At 43.6% G+C, this 15636-nt stretch overlaps 2 protein-coding genes across 2 annotated transcripts; one reads left to right on the forward strand and one right to left on the reverse strand.

Annotated features, from left to right (window-relative positions):
• Positions 1–343: 343 nt before the first annotated feature.
• On the reverse strand, positions 344–7962 carry LOC116320656 (protein shisa-2). The gene is made up of 2 exons (XM_031740329.2): positions 6802–7962; positions 344–2507 (listed from the first exon to the last, which is right to left on the reverse strand). Exons 1-2 carry the CDS (start codon positions 7103–7105, stop codon positions 1939–1941), a joined length of 873 nt encoding a protein of 290 aa, XP_031596189.1. The 5' UTR covers positions 7106–7962; the 3' UTR covers positions 344–1938.
• A 1521-nt stretch (positions 7963–9483) lies between these two features.
• Positions 9484–14947, forward strand: spice1 (spindle and centriole associated protein 1). The gene is made up of 18 exons (XM_031740338.2): positions 9484–9663; positions 9866–9961; positions 10286–10333; positions 10428–10568; positions 10927–11029; positions 11233–11351; positions 11607–11695; positions 11785–11927; positions 12065–12190; positions 12294–12568; positions 12860–12991; positions 13066–13192; positions 13283–13378; positions 13479–13912; positions 14135–14324; positions 14402–14480; positions 14645–14708; positions 14786–14947. Exons 2-18 carry the CDS (start codon positions 9866–9868, stop codon positions 14840–14842), a joined length of 2319 nt encoding a protein of 772 aa, XP_031596198.2. The 5' UTR covers positions 9484–9663; the 3' UTR covers positions 14843–14947.
• The last annotated feature ends 689 nt before the right edge of the window (positions 14948–15636 follow it).

The raw sequence follows: 15636 nt of genomic DNA on the forward strand, positions 1-15636 counted from the left end.
AACGGGACGATATGCTTTCCACATTACTGTAGCTGAGTTTCTGGAGGAGCTTGCCAAAACTGCACTTCCACATCATCATATTCTTAAACTGTCCATTGTTGTGGTTTATTATTTCTCCTGTGTGTCTGTGTGTTGGGTGACGTCCTCTGTGGGAGGTAGACCAGTCTGTGAATGTGGGTAATGTTTCTAGTAGCTTAAGTGCGTGAGTGTTTTAAGGAGATTAAACCAACCCAGTCGACCAGTCATATTTGTTTTTGTTAACCAGGGCTTTGTTTCCAATTGTGCGTCTGTGCTTTGAGTATCACTCACCTTCCTGGTTATTAAGAAACTCACAGCAAGCCTATTTTCAGTTTTAAAATATGTTTATTTTTTCAGTTTCATATGAAAAAGTGTCTCTCCTGCATTAAATCGCTGTATTTCAGGTGGAGCAAATGCATTCGATCTAAAATAATTCCACAATTTCACACTCTCTTACTATTATTCCCCCCCACACGTCGCATAAGTTCCCCAATGAATCTTACAGACATTGTGCTTGGAGTACAGATGAGGTGCGCAAGCAAACCAGTTTCGGTACTGAAGGACATGTCGGGCTGCACGCTCGGTGGAGCAGCACATTCCTCGAGCTGCACGTTCCTCGGTTACAGTGGCACAGCTTTACACCGCTACACAGAGCGGCAGAAAATTCAGCAACTTTCGCTTATTTTTACAGATTAACAACCAAAGCGGCCACTTCCTTGCCCTTCCTAAGTGGAAAATAATGACTCAGAGCTGCCCCGGAGCTGCCCGTGCTAATGCACTGAACTGTGGTGGTGTGAAGTACACACACACACACACACCTCGTGGGAGAGAAGTGAAGGGGGCAGCTGGCATTTTTGGGGGTTTTTTCTTTTCTTTTTTTTTGCTGTATAATTAACTGTAATGCTCAGAGAACTTCCTTTCACTTCTATGTCGCACACTCACACGTCCAAGGAACATTAACGGCCTGCCTTGTGAATATATCTAATTTTGGGGGGATTTCTGAATGTCTTTCTGGGGTTTTTGTGTTTCTTTGTTTCTTTTTTTTGCTTTCTGGGTGGCAGGCGGGGGGGTTGGATAGTAGGGTGGAGCGTCACAGTCTGTGTCCTGTGCTCACTTCATTAGATTTTAAATGGCCTACAGGGAGATCGCGACTGCCTTTCACATCACACCACCTGCATTTCCCATTACATACAGTTACACTCACAGTTACTCACAAGGCCACCGCATCCCTCCACACTTCACACTCTCTCAGACTCGCACACGAACAGTACAAACATCTATCCACATGCTTTCTTTCCTCATACTTTCAGCGCAAACAAAAATATACTGTATTATATAAACCACTCACAATCATTCACAAGCACAGATGTGCACATGGCATAAACACAGCATGTGGTCATATATTTTTTTTGCTTGAATGTCCATTTTTCATACAGTCCGCTGCTATAAATCATCCAGTCATCGCTCATTCCTGTACATATAAGCCTGCAAATCTTTTTCTCACACACATCCATGCAAACACAAACACATGCAGCCTTTACTTGATCTCTCGGCTGCAATGAACTGTGCATTATGACTCATCAGGGCTGCACAAACCTCCGAGATGCAGTTTTGTCTTTGCATCCAGTGAGAGGATATTTATGCATCTGCCTTACGCATCGCAGGCTGAGCCTAGCTCGTTCCACCTTTCATACAAAACAGACACAAACCACACACAGTTACAGGGCAGGTCCAGCTACCAGGAACAGCTTTATGAGTCCTTCATGTGAGTCTGACTCCCTGCCTTCTTTTTTTTTTTCTTTTTTACCCCCACTTTGGCAGTGTGCCCAAAGGTCTCTCTGCCGCAGCCCTCACAGGTTAAACTTCACAAGTTAATCTTTGAAAATAAAGTGGTAGAGTGGTCTGCTGGTTGGGCCCTCGTCACACTGTCACTGGAGGGTGTTTCTGATCACTGGTGACACTGGAGCCAGCAGTGGGAGGAGGGCAGGGTGACTGGAGGTGTCTGTAGCCCCCCTGAGTGGGGTCCAAGTAGGCTGCGGTAGAGGACACTGGGTGGGCATAGCCAATGTACTGCGGATGCAGGAACTGTCCCTGGTGAGGCATGATTTGGGTGGCCTGCTGACAGTTGAGTACGGAAAAGTTGGTAGGCATGTTGACAAAGACGCTGGCATCAGGGGGCAGGCAGCAGGAGGCCTGAGCCCGCATGACAGGAGGCGGGGCAGTGCGGGGGACAGCGGCTGGAGCGGACGAGCTGGACGAGGTGGCTGTGCTGGACTGGCGGGATGAGGAACCCCTGGAGGTGCTTGCCATCATAGGGATGGTTTCCAGGAGGCGCCCACCACCGCCGGCCCCACCTCCTGTTGTCCCTCCAGAGGACAGCTCCTGCTTGGGTCGGAGACACCGGCAGCAGCACACAGCGACCACAGAGCCCACCACGATGAAAGCCACGAACACTGAGCCCACGATGAGGAATGGCACGTAGATGGGAACTACAGAGAGAAAAGAAGAAGAGACATTGCCATTAAACTGACATTAATCCAATTCATTTTTATTTCTACAGCACCAAATCACACCATTTGTTACTTTATATTGTACGGTAGACCCTACAATAATACATACAGAGAAAAACCCAACAATCATATGACCTCCTATGAGCAAGCACTTTGGCGACAGTGGGAAGGAAAAACTCCCTTTTAACAGGAAGAAACCTCCGGTAGAACCAGGCTCAGGGAGGGGCGGCCATCACAGCAGATGTAAAACAGCTGTAAAACATGTGATTAGTGAAAAAAACTATTGCCTGTTAAGCTGTGCTGCCTTGCATGCTCACATGTCTCGCTTATCTGCACAGGGGCTCCTTCATGTGAGTGCTGATTGAATGAGACAGTGAAACAAAGGACTGGAGCAGAAAAATAGAAGGTACACTGGATTTGAGTCCCCAGGGAGTCCCAGAGTCTCATTAGCAGTTATTAACTTTGTTTTGATCTGTTTTAATCCTGCACACCCCACTGTGTCCCCGGCCTCTTCAAACCCACAGACCTGTGTGCATTTGTACTGGTGACATTCTTAAGCCTCGCTGCCAGCCAACATTTGTGACCCTTTTCTCGCGCTCTCATTTTTTTCCTCTTACCCCTATTTTTTTTTTTTTACTAATCCTGTGAAAATAAGTTACTCAAGTTGAAGTACAGTACTTGGCATCTGCTTAAAGAAAGGTATTAAAGTGGACTGATTTAATGTAGCTGAATGGGAGGTTATTCGGCTCTTTAAATCAGAGGAATAAGCCAGCTCCTTCTCACTGACCTTTTCTTTGTTTCTGCTTAACGCAGCAAATCATACTCCCAACAACTACGCATTTGTGTAACTCTCACAGTTCCACCTATCAGACTATAAATTGCTGGGTCAGATAGGAGATGTCTGTGTGAGCAGGTAGAAGCTTTGGCACGTTATTATGCGAGAAGAACTCAGTGTCAGTCTGTAAATTTTGTGAAGTGAGCAGGAAAAGCTCCAAAAACAAGCCTAAAGCACGATCAACAGTAGGAACAGTTTTTCCTGACTCTTCGTTTTCGGTAAAGCACTGAAGGCTGAAACAGGGCGACATTCAAGATGAGGTCACCGCCGATGAGGTGTTTCCCTCAGTCGCTCATTCCCATGCTCACTACCACAAACACCTTTCAAAGCACAATAACGACCATGTTACATTACAAGTGATTAGTTGTGTTTTATTGTTCCCACTGGGTGTAGTTATTTTCCACTTTGAATGTGCCCGTGTATTACGAGGTGTAACTGTATGCCGGAGAGAGAGAGAAAGAGAGGAGAGAGGTGGCAAACTGGCTCCAGTTTCCTTTTGTCTGTGAGCTCTTTGAAATGCATCCATGGGACTTTGATTTTTTTTTTTTTTTCCAAAATGCTCATCAAACGTGGCAAGGTATTAAAAGGATTACTGCATGGAAGCTGTTAAGAGCAGGAGATCACTCATGGGCAGAGGCAGCAAGGTCTTGGTAACAAGAGCAGCGGCAGAGGAGGCAGAGGCACGCTGACATGAAACAAACCAGGACCTTGACCCATTTCCTTTCGACAAGAAGTGGTGTTAACTTAAGAGGCTTCTGCACCACGCAGCTGCACACCTCACAGTAAACAGGTTTTAAAAGGAACACTTACAGTATAAGTTACAAGAACAGAAATGTACCAGGGAGCCTCTCTGTGCCATCTTTCCTGTACTTATATGGCCTCTACCTCAACATCTCTACCTCCACTCCCTTTTTATGCAATGCTAATGAGGAGCAGTCATTCCAAGGACTCTCTCCTTGTGTTGCTTTACCCCTGACTTCACTGCTATTAGAGCTACTTTCCAAAACACTGTATGGTAAATCATTAATGGAGTGAATAAAGGTCCTAAAAAGTTAATGCACAGTAGTAAATAAGCTCTTTACTGTACACAGCAATCGAAAAATCAGCTACCATATGAGCCTCACTTTTTGTATATTTCATTATTACATCACTGGTAATGGATCAGTTTGAATCTTGTGGTTGTTGTGGCTGAAACTGAATCTGTAGAGTCAGGGAATTTAGGCCTTTGGGTCCTATCATAGGGGTCGTTACCCCCTGAAGGGGGTCACAAGATAAATCTGGAAGGTCAAGAGATGATTAATGGAGTGGAAAAGAAGAAACAAGACTGAGAGCATGTTTCCATGCTTGCAGCTCAGTCAGTTGGTGCAGAGGCACAGCTGTGCTTTGAGCATTGAGCTAAAGGCTGATGTCGTTATGCTGACATGGCCACATGGTGATTTTTATCAGGTATAGAGTTAACTAATGTTACTTTAGCTTCTTAGCATACCAGTTGACACAAAGTGCAGCAGAGGCTGCTTGTGATTGGTTTTGCAGATATCCAAAGCAACGGATAAAGTGAAGTGCAGCTTTAAATAAAAAAGCTAAGAATTCACCAGAGTTAACTAACATTTGATGAGAAGATCCACAGAGCCTCCTTACTGTTTGTAATATTAACAAGTATTTCCTGCTGAAACACTTTTCATTTTAAGCCACTTCATGTGGACACTGAGCACTAAACCGCACCTAGTACTCACATAAATTTGAAAAAACTAACTTTATTCTTTACTTCTTACTTTTAAGGCACTTTTTGTGCACATGGCAGTTGTTCCCCCCCCCCTCCTCCTATTGTTCCCTGTCACTCGTCCACACCTGTTGCTGCAGTCGAGCTGTGGCAGCCCCCTCTGCTGAGCTCTTGTTTTGGGCAGATTCTTCGTGGCTGGCTGGCTGATTGGACCCCTCCCTCAGCCTATCCCACGGGCTTTCTCCTGTTCCCAAATACCATATGTTCCTTCATGTTCAGCACATTAATAATTTCCTGCGTGTTATTCCCCCAACACTGCACTATGTGTATCTCTTTGAGATGATGAATAGGCTGTAAGCACATGAAAAATGTGTAAAATGCACAAAGTGAACTGGGCTGTGGATGAATAAAAACACTTCTTCTTCTTTCAGTAAGAAAAAAATGTTTTCCTTTAAGTAATTTTGGCAAGAAGCCTATGAATGAAATGTATATATTGCTTCCTGTAGTGATAAGGCGTGATAGTATTAGCAAATGACAGATTGTAGCTGGAGAGGGCAGAGTATCCTCTGAGGAAACATGTATTGCACTTTTCTCTCATGTCCAGTATGTTTCTTTCGTGATATGGTGCACTTTCAAGAGACTTTACAGTAGATTAACTTATGGGAATGTAAGCAGTGATGAATGAGGGGCCAGAGGGGGAGAGGTCTGTCACCCAATCCACGGTAAAAGTTGGAAAATGTGGGTCATATTTTGCCTCTGGTTTTGGCAATGATGCCTCTTATATGTGAGCTTCTAGTTTTAAGCATGACCTGAGTGTGAGGGCCTCAAAAGCCACAGATACCACAGAGACTGGAGTGGTTAGATTGCAGTAGCAGCTTGGCCAACAGAAAGAGACTCCACGAGCCTGGTGAGAGGAAATAACGCAAATTGCGTGTGTTTTTTCTTCTTTTTAATGAACAGAGCTGTCAGCACCCTTCGTGAGCTACACTGTCCAAGATCCGGTCAAGTCCAAACTTGATCCCCGTGGGGACGGCGTGATCTGAGCCCGGCCCCTCTCTTGCACTGTTACAGAACAAACACGGCTATTTATAAAGTGCAGCAGCACGGCACAGTTTGCCATTTGTGAGGGCAGTTAACCGGTTTTTTGGAGGAGTCTGCTGTGACCGTGCAGCTGTCGCTTGCCAGCCGAGACAGGCAGCAGATGCAGCTTTTAACAGGGAGATACTGTGAGTCTGCTGGGTTTATGAGAGGAAACCAAAGCTCCCAGCAGGTCATATTAAATGATATTTACAATATCAAATTCAAGGCATCCTGTACATACGCAGTGGGGCATGTATGAGGTTGGCTTATGGGATACAGTATGGTAAGATTTATATGGAATGAATAAAATCAAAAGGCTTTTACTGAGACTGTAAATTCTGATGTGAACAAAGAGTGCGCTCTCCCCACTGAAGCAACAGGTCAGACAGTTTTAGTGCACCGACGTTATCTCAGTGTCTCTCTCACATGAATCACGCTTAAGTCTACAGAAAACAGGGGATTTAACTATGAAACTTCCAATACAAGAGATTAACTTAAAGAAAAAAACCCCCAAACATTTAGTTTTTATTCTGTTTGCGCTTTGCTCTTCACGTGTTTAAGCGCTCTTCTTTCAGTACTACTCATACTATCAGTGGGATTATCAGAAGCGAGAGTGAGTGCAAGTTATGGGCTTGTACCTGCACCGGAGTCCTTGTTCTCCTTGTTGTTTGTCCCAGGCTCCGGTGACTGCCGGTCGTTATCGCAGCTCCCCTGATCAAGCCGCGCATCTGTGCTGGAGCAGCAGTAGCGCAGCTCGCATTTCCCGCAGCAGATAATCGCGTCCACTCCGTCTATCTTCTCCGGGCACTGAAAGCCCTCTTTCCAGACTCCCTGGGAGTCCCGCCAGCCGTGGCAAAACTCCCCGCTCGCTTTCACGTCAATAATGACCAACAGCAGAGTCACAATCGCGGTGACAGACATCGGGAAACCTCCTCCCCACATTCTCGGCCAGGTGGCCCGCGGCCGCACGCTGGCGCACTGGAAGAGACTGAGAGGCTTTTACTCCCAGCGTCTAAGCTGGTGAGAGGGGTGATACGCTGGGTCGGTCCGATGAAGGGAGCAGAGGGGATGCAGTGCAGGAGCCACAAACCACTTAGAGGCTGTCATTTGTTAGAGAAATCGCGTGCGTAATTCTCCAAAAGTGACTCCGGTTATTCAGGGGGATGCACAAAAACCAAATGGATACTACTAAAAAAAAAGTCAGAAAATATATGAATTTATAAGTTTGACTGATATTCCAGTTGCAGACCCTCGGAGATCTGGTAAATCCAGTGTAGAGAAACTAATGGATTTCCTTTGGCACTGCAGCGAGGCTGTTTTTTGTCTCCTCCTGAACTCTTCAAATGACTTTCCTCGGGGATCCAGAGAAACTAACACTTGTAGCCTGATCCATGGGCGCACAGCTGCTGTCACCCTCGAGTCCTCTCACAGCCAGCCCCGTGCGTAAAGATAACGTTTCAAACTTTTGTGGCTTGGCCTGCATTGTTGAGTGTCAGAAGTCAGTCAACCAAATCTGTGTCAGTCTTGAACTGAAGCCCACAGAGTCTAACCCACCCTGTGTCAGAGTGAGAGGGGCGTGTAAAAAGTCAGATGCAAATCCACACCTCACTGTAACAACCAGAGTAAATATACAGGGAATACCAACAAACCACATACCACTGGTCAAAATGCTTCAATTTAGTTGATATTTTAAAAAAAGTAAAATAAGAAGATATATCATCCGACCGTCTTTTTTGGCAACAGTCTTCCAGACTGGATCTCGAATTTTTAACTTGAGGTCAGAGGGATTTTTCTCAGTGAAAACAAATCTGCAGTTTGGCTTAAAAGACATTATTCATTGGTTACACCCATTTCCAGGTATACAGATAGACTATTTGAATTTGTTGTTGTTATTATTATACTATAAACTGCTATTAAAATGCTATTACCTTTAAGGAAAGACACCATGTGTCCAGTTAAATATTGTTGTTGGCTTGGCGCAATTGTCAGGCCATCCTACAACGTACATTTTTTGGGTGACCTTGCCCCACAGTGCAACCTAAACCAGTTCAGTCTGAGCCTTGTGCGATATAAAAAATAAATAAATAAATCCTATCAGTTCCTGTCTGGTTAAGAGCAGCTGAAACATTTGACAGTTGGACATGCATGTGCCAACACCAGCAGAAATTTAAATAGTGACATTGCCATCTAGTGGTGTTTCGAGATGTTAATGCAAAGTTTTTATTTTTTGTATGGTGGTTATTTGGGAAAATTAGCAACAACTAGAGAAAGTTCCCATAAGTTTTTTTTTTCCTCTGAAGGTTCATTTAAATAACCTTTGAAGAGCGGGGATGTTCTCATAAGGCCTAGACAAATAGCCTTAGACAAATATTCTAAGATTTTTCAAGAACCTCACCTTCATTCAGAAAACATCTCAAAAGTTTTTATTTCTATTTAATTTTGAATCAGTTTTTTAAAACTCAGTTTACTATCATTGTATTTTTATTGTGATATGAACGTATTTATCAAAGGCAAATTTTTGATCAGACTGACAAAGAAATTGAAATAACATCAATATTTTGATTTAATTATAAGTGTTTTAAAAGTGCAAGATATAATTTCATATTTACTTTTTAGCCTAGTTTTTAATTTTTAATTTTACCAGCATGTTGGCTGTCGGAGGGCACAACTTCAAAAGCTGGAGGATCTCTATAAATTCCGATAGTGGGTCCCCTTCTTTAAAATAAAGTTGTGGTATGTCAGTGGTTAGATTTCTGGGAAATTTGTGAGTCACAGTGCGCAGCATAAAGGTCCTTTCACAAACGTCCTTTCATGACTTAGAGCATAAAACCCCTTTCACATTTAAAACAATTGCTAACTAAAAGCAAAGGATCCAGAATTTGTTGCGCTGGCTGCTGAGCTTATTTCTCTACCTGTACTAGATGGGATTGTCCTCTACAACAGTTCAGAGAAATGTCTGCTCCGAACCATGATGTTCACAAACGACATTGTAATCTGTAGTGAGAGTGGGGAGCAGAGGTAGTGAAGGTGGATGAGTTTAAATACTTACGATCAACCATCCAAAGCAACAGACAGAACACAAGAGAGGTGAAAAAGAGAGTGCAAACAGGGTAAATGGGTGGAAATTAGTCTCAGGTATTTACGATGTAAAAGCAATAAATTTTATTACTCAAAATACAAACCTCAGATATAAACCAACCAGTAATAATGATTAAGTATCTCACATTGACCCTAAATCACCGACAGGGGGCATTTTTTGCCGCCTAATGAAAAGGATTCGCGACCTTTCCCAGCAGCACTTCATTTCCCGTCATGCTCGTCTGTTTGAAGCGGTATCCGTGGAAACGGCACATGAAGTGGCGCCAACTGTTGAAAAATGTCTCACAACAAACTGAAGAGGTGGTTTTGATGCCATTATTTGTCACCAGCCTTTAAAACGGCTTCTGAAAACAGCTTGATGAGCTTTTCTCCTTATTAACCGGAGCTCCACGCTGTAAAAAGTAAGTTTTTTTTTTCTTCAGTTTTAACTTGCCTTTTAGCCTAAGTTAGCTCAACCGTACATCCTAGTTTAGTGAAAGTTACAGAAGCTTCGCCATGGGAATCAGAGTTAACAGCTAGTTTGTTGTTACATACTAGACACTTTTGGTAAATGATACGTGTGCAGCCTTAACGAAGTCTCCTTGTCGTATTGTTTGTGAGCAGATGTCGTTTGTGAGAGTGGGGCGTCCACAGCAGCACGCCAAAGGGAAAAGGCCTGTTCGCCCCAAGAAGGCAGCAGCTCAAAGAAGAGAGTGGGTGGTGAGTATTGACAGCTGAACAAATACTAGAGACATATGAAGAGTCACAACTAAGCAGGCAGTCTTGTACTTTTACTTATTTCTGTGCAATTAGAAGACAGTCTACTCTTGCTTGCTTTGAATCTTCTCTACCATAATCTGAAATAGAAAGGTATGAGGAGAGATTATTTGTTTTCTAGAGGTTACTCAGATCATTAGGGATTCAATTTCTTGCTAAACTACAGAAACATGTTCATGGTGTAAGAAAAACAAACAAACATTCAAGCTAACGTTTTTATAAGTTCCTTTATTTAGCCTGTCTAACTTCTCAGCGTTTTGGTTTCAGAGCACTGTGAACGACCTCTCTGTGCACAAGCTGACACCCGCGGAGCTGGTAAGGTGCAAGAAGATTTGCACTTTTTATTTTTTTCTAAGTATTATTTACTGTACCTTCGTCTCACGATTGTCTGATTGTTCTTCTGGTTCAGAGTCATCGGCATGAGATCCACAAGTCTCACAACAAAGCAGCAGCTCAGTGGGAGCTGAAAGAGAAAGCCATGAAACGACGTCTCAGGCACACAGGGAGCCCTGCACCCCTGGACCAGGCCAGCCTCAGCATCATCAGGGAGGTAAGTACAGTGCTGTGAGAATATATATTTGCTCTGTTCCTGATTTTTCAGTTTCAGTCCCCCCCCAAAAAATTGTGGTTATTTTAGAGTTAATTCATGATTTAAAAAGAGGGGCACTTACTTTTTCATACAGGGTCTGATAGGTTTGGCTTTTTTCCCTTTAATGAATGAAACCATCATTTAAAAGCAGCATTTTTTATTTACTTGGGTTTTCTGTGACAAATATGTGTAAAAAAAACAAAACAACAACAACTAAGAAATCAGCCAAAGCCTTTTTGACAGCATTGCATGTGTATCTGTATCTTTTTAGTGGCTCTTACGGTGTTGATTTAAACTCAGCTGTGTGGCGTTGCTGCAGGTTTTCTCTGATCAGCTGCTGCTGCAGGATGTGTTGGCCCGTTCTGACAAAGCCCTGGCTGTGGTCAAAGACCTGTTTGGAGATGCTCCACGCAGGCACACCGGTATCTGGCAAATTGTTTTGTGTGCGAATAAACAGATGCAGTTACTAAATAGAATAACTTCTTGTTCATTGCTTTTAAAATGTCATTGAGATACCTGATTGTTGAACATTAGATGTTTGTCCCAGTATTTTCATTTTGAAGAGCCACAAATTCTCTCTGGTGGTTGCACAAGTATTGCTTCATGTCTAAATGTTTTTCCTCAGGACACCCCAGTGTGACTGTGGCTCCATACTGTGACTCTGACTCAGAACTGCCTGTTCTTCAAAGACCAGATCGTCCAACTCATCTGTCTCTCCTCAGCCAGTCAATGATGGATCAAGAGGTGTGTGTGTGTGTGTTATTGAGACTGTCATTATTAGCTTCATAATACAGCATGTGCAATGTATAATTTAAAGAACAACAACTATGCTTATTAGTTTATTTTATTTCTTTTTATGATTTAAACCCTATATTTAACAGAAAACACTACAGAGGTAACATATCGAATGTGACACTGATAAAAAAGTGTATTTTTAAATACTATACACTCTTTTGAGTTTTTATTTGCATTTTAAACAATTACAGTGATTTATTTCAGGCTCTTAATGAACTGGAAGCTTCAGAGGACGACCACAGAGATGATGACGCCCGTCCTTCTACCCGTTCAGAGTATCATGTAATCCGAAGGTGCTAATCCCTGCTAACTGTTATACACTACAACAGTGACAGAGATGCTGCTGTCACTATTAGATTGCTCATAACGCTTTTATTTGCAGGGTCAATGTACAAAAAATGAAGGCGCAGCCTCGGGCTAGTGTGTCACAGCAACATAAAGGTCATCATCACAGCCGTCACCATGGAGACAAGGATAATAGTCCTGTGACACCCTGTGCATCAGACAGGGCACCAGCTCAGACAGGTAAGATAAACAGATAATCAGAAGGTCTTAGTGCCATTAGAAGTGTGTTATATTTATTTTAGGTAGTGATCAGGAAATCATTTATTATATATCTGGCATTAGAGGCGAACATAAACACTTATCTAACGTCATTTCAGCTCTCAATGCCACCGTGGCTGTTCAGCGTGTTCGGTCCAGACAGAGTCAGTCGGAGGACGCCAGAGAGGAAACATCAGTCCTGGTTTCTCAGGTTCTTAATCCTGATCCACCTCAGAGCAAGTCAGGTAGTATCTGCAAGGGATGGATTTTCTCCAAAATGAAATACTCTGTTTGAAGATGAGACCATGTCAGAAAATCAATGTTGTTTTTCTTTTATATGCTGAACAGACAGGATCGGTAATCACACCAGCAGAGCCAGGAAGTGTGTTTCCCAGGGTTCAGAGCTGGACGGCTCCTCTGTTACCTCTCTCAGCGGGGATCAGTCCAGTCTGGGCCTGCTGCAGGCCATGCTGGGTCAGGTGGAGTCGGATTTGGACGCACTGAGCCCTGATACAACACCAACATCTGCACAGAGTCCCAAAAAGCACAGAACACAAAGCCTTACTGGATTTTCTGTGGCCTTGGTCTCTACACTGGGACGTTTGGTGCACCTCCTTAAAAAGGTACTGCCGGAAATCAAAAAAGGCTTTGTCACACAAGCTTGTGGAGATTATTATTCAAGCTAAAGATAATCCATGCAGGCTTTACTCGCGTAAACAAAAAATAAGAGTGTGGTACCATTGTCACTGCATCTTTTAGTCTATAGGATATAGGATGCATTCTTTTCTTATTAAATGTTGGTTTTATTTAAAAAGTTATGTCATCGATGGGGAAGCAAGGAGACACGAATTCCAAGTTTGAAATCTTTAGATAGCTATATGTGTTTAAATCACTGTCTGCCTGTAATGTGTTAGAGGGAAGATGAAGCTCAGAAGGAGGCACAGGAGAGGAGAAAACTGGAGGAGGAGCTGAAAGAGCAGCAGAGGCTCATTGATGCTCTCACTGCTGAAACCATGACTCTGAGAGAGGAGGCTACAGCCCTGCAGGTGAGACTGGGCTTAGGTTATTGTTAGTCCAGCTGTGCTGATAAATCATGAGTTGGTGATGATGTTACTCTCAGGCAGGGTTACAGCAGCGGATGGCAGAGCTGGAGCGGAAGTTGGACACAGTGGTGTTGGCGATGGGAGGGCTCGGACTGCTGAGTGAACACAGTAGCCAAACCCCACACTCTGAGGTCAAAGTTGCAGGTTTGTGCAGTCTGTCTGTGTATATTCTGTCCAGAGGAATGTGGTAAATGGTGAAAATGGTTTATATTTTGGTGAACTGTTGGTATACAGGCTATCAGTCTGCGACGGGTGCTGAGCGAGTACCTGTTTCTTCTGCTGTTCTCCTCTCACCACCTCAACAGCGGGACCACTTTCAGCATGTTCCTGGTAACTTTCTCCCTTCCAAAATTATTATCTGATTTCAAATATTCAGCCCAGAAATGATTCACCTTGAGGTGGCTAATTTTTGTTTCTCGTTCCTTCACAGCAACTTATCCTGCGCCACCGCACCAGCAGCTTCCTGTTGTGGATCTCCTGCGCTCATATGGGGACCTCCGCACTCACGGCTCAGACTCTAGTCTCAGCAGTCTGCCCCAAGTTCAGTTTCCCTCTGCTTCCTCGTTATCGCTGACCTCTGACCCTCTTCGCTCACAGATGTCTCCGGGCACAGTGCTAGCTGAGATTGCTCAGTTGAGCAGAGAGACCGATCTTATCAGGGCTCAACTCAGCCAGGCAAAGGGCCTCGGGTCAGGGGTCAGAGAATCACTCGACAGTGGCAATGAGAAAAGAATATCGAGCTGCAGCAGCACTGGGAGAGTAACACCTCAGAGCGCTGCAGAGAGCAGGATGTCTGGGTCCAGCTGTAAAGAGAGGCGGAGCCAGCATGTGTGGACTCCTGAAGAAAAACAGCTGACTCAACAGGTGAGATTTAAGGGGTTGTTTGAAGCTCTCTGAGAGCAGCTCACCTTTTAGAAGTGGAGTAGTGGCTCCCCTGACTCAGTCTAATTTTCTGATCCTCCCTTCATAGCGTGATGGGACAGGTGTGTCGAGGAATGGACTGGGCTGAGCCTTTAGGTGGCCTCCTCATTCAGATTTATTAATGATTTACATGCAGTGTGTGTCTCGTTTTTTGTTTTTGCTTAGGCAACATCACCCAACACTTTCAGTGCAAACAGTGTGGAGCAACGCCTCCTGGAGCTGAACAGGCAGAGCGCTGCAGCCCGAGGTCGACTGCTGGAAATAATCGAGCAACAGAAGCAAAGTGTGTCAGCCAGAGTCTCTCCCTCTGTCTCCCCGATCCCAGCTTCTGCCTTCAGCCCAAATCCAGAATACAGTGGGTAAAACTAGCATGTCGCTGTCTGTCTTGAGCACACATGACAGTTTAAAATCATTACGCCTCATCTTTTGCAGCGGAACGCCTGGAGGCATCAGAGCTGCTGCCTGAGCGGGAGCTCCGGTCACACAGTGGTGGCGGTGAGGGTGAGAGGAGGTGAGTATCTCGGCTCAGAGAGGGATGTTACGACAAAGAACAGCAAGGTTCTTTTTCCCATTTCTTTTCCAGCATCTTAAACAGACACAAGGTGATGATGTCAGGAAGAAGAACTGACTGACTGAAGATCATATGATGTAGATGATTAATTATCTTTGCTACAGGTTTGCTGGTTCTGATGCATCTTCTCACAGTTTTGGAAGAGAAACTAGGGATGGCAAAATACAGGTACACACACACACAAAGTGTGCATTATTTACATGTCATTGCTTGGATTTGAAAAAAACTTTCTTCATTGTCTATAGATGGACAAGGAGAGAGCGCGAGAAGGCTGGTTTGCATTGTCTGCTCACGTGAGGTGACAAGAAGAAGGACAACCCAGGATACCTGACGATGTTTATTACACGGAGTGTTCTTACTATTTTTATCTGTGTTATTACTGATTTAATTAAATTTTTTGACTTTTATACATGTTTTTTGTCTTCACTGTGACAAGTTTCTTTCTCCATTTGATGGACGTGACCCACATTTCCAATTTAATAGAATGAACTTCTGTTTGCCATTTCTTTGGGTTTTGCTCCACAGTGTTACATCTGAATACTTAGAAAACCCTACAGCTGAGTAATGTGTGCGCAGATGGAATTAATATTTAGTCTGTCTTCATTCAGTCTTACTGAGATTGACTATTTGTCCTTGCTGAGCAGTCTCGCTGTAATATGGAAGTTTGTTTTGTGGTGGAGCTGTAATCTGCAAATACATAGTCTGCATCTCCACCTGTTCATTTATGTTTGAGGCTGTTCATTGGTTTCCTTGAGTGCCTTGCAAAAGGTGCTTACACCTCTGGTACTGTGGTTATGTTATTCATACTACATAGAGGTACTACTAGTATAATATGTACATGCAGTCTTTCATTTTACAGTATACTGTAGTGATCGTCCTCCCAGGTAATTTTAACCATCAGACACTTAATACCCTTTGTGAATTTTTTTTCTGCGCCAGTTTGAAAGCTTAAACATTTCCAGTTCCAGAAATATCTCTATTTATAGAAAGAAAAAAAAAATCAGGCTTTATTTGACAAGTATGCTGGCACTTCTCCTGAGTAAGTGCTTCTTCCTTTCTTGTTTTTATCAGATGAGACAAATGCATGTTTTTTTTT

The sequence above is a fragment of the Oreochromis aureus genome, linkage group 9 (genome assembly GCF_013358895.1).
Source record: "Oreochromis aureus strain Israel breed Guangdong linkage group 9, ZZ_aureus, whole genome shotgun sequence".
Taxonomy (NCBI): domain Eukaryota; kingdom Metazoa; phylum Chordata; class Actinopteri; order Cichliformes; family Cichlidae; genus Oreochromis; species Oreochromis aureus.

What these genes read in the sequence shown, in the direction of transcription:
- LOC116320656 (XM_031740329.2), bottom strand. Translation starts at nt 7,105, where the DNA reads ATGTGGGGAGGAGGTTTCCCGATGTCTGTCACCGCGATTGTGACTCTG. An exon ending in GAACAAGGACTCCGGTGCAG is followed by an intron (nt 2,508 to 6,801) that starts GTACAAGCCCAT and finishes TTCTCTCTGTAG; the next exon opens with TTCCCATCTACGTGCCATTC.
- spice1 (XM_031740338.2), top strand. Translation starts at nt 9,866, where the DNA reads ATGTCGTTTGTGAGAGTGGGGCGTCCACAGCAGCACGCCAAAGGGAAA. An exon ending in CTCAAAGAAGAGAGTGGGTG is followed by an intron (nt 9,962 to 10,285) that starts GTGAGTATTGAC and finishes TTTTGGTTTCAG; the next exon opens with AGCACTGTGAACGACCTCTC. An exon ending in AGCTGACACCCGCGGAGCTG is followed by an intron (nt 10,334 to 10,427) that starts GTAAGGTGCAAG and finishes CTTCTGGTTCAG; the next exon opens with AGTCATCGGCATGAGATCCA.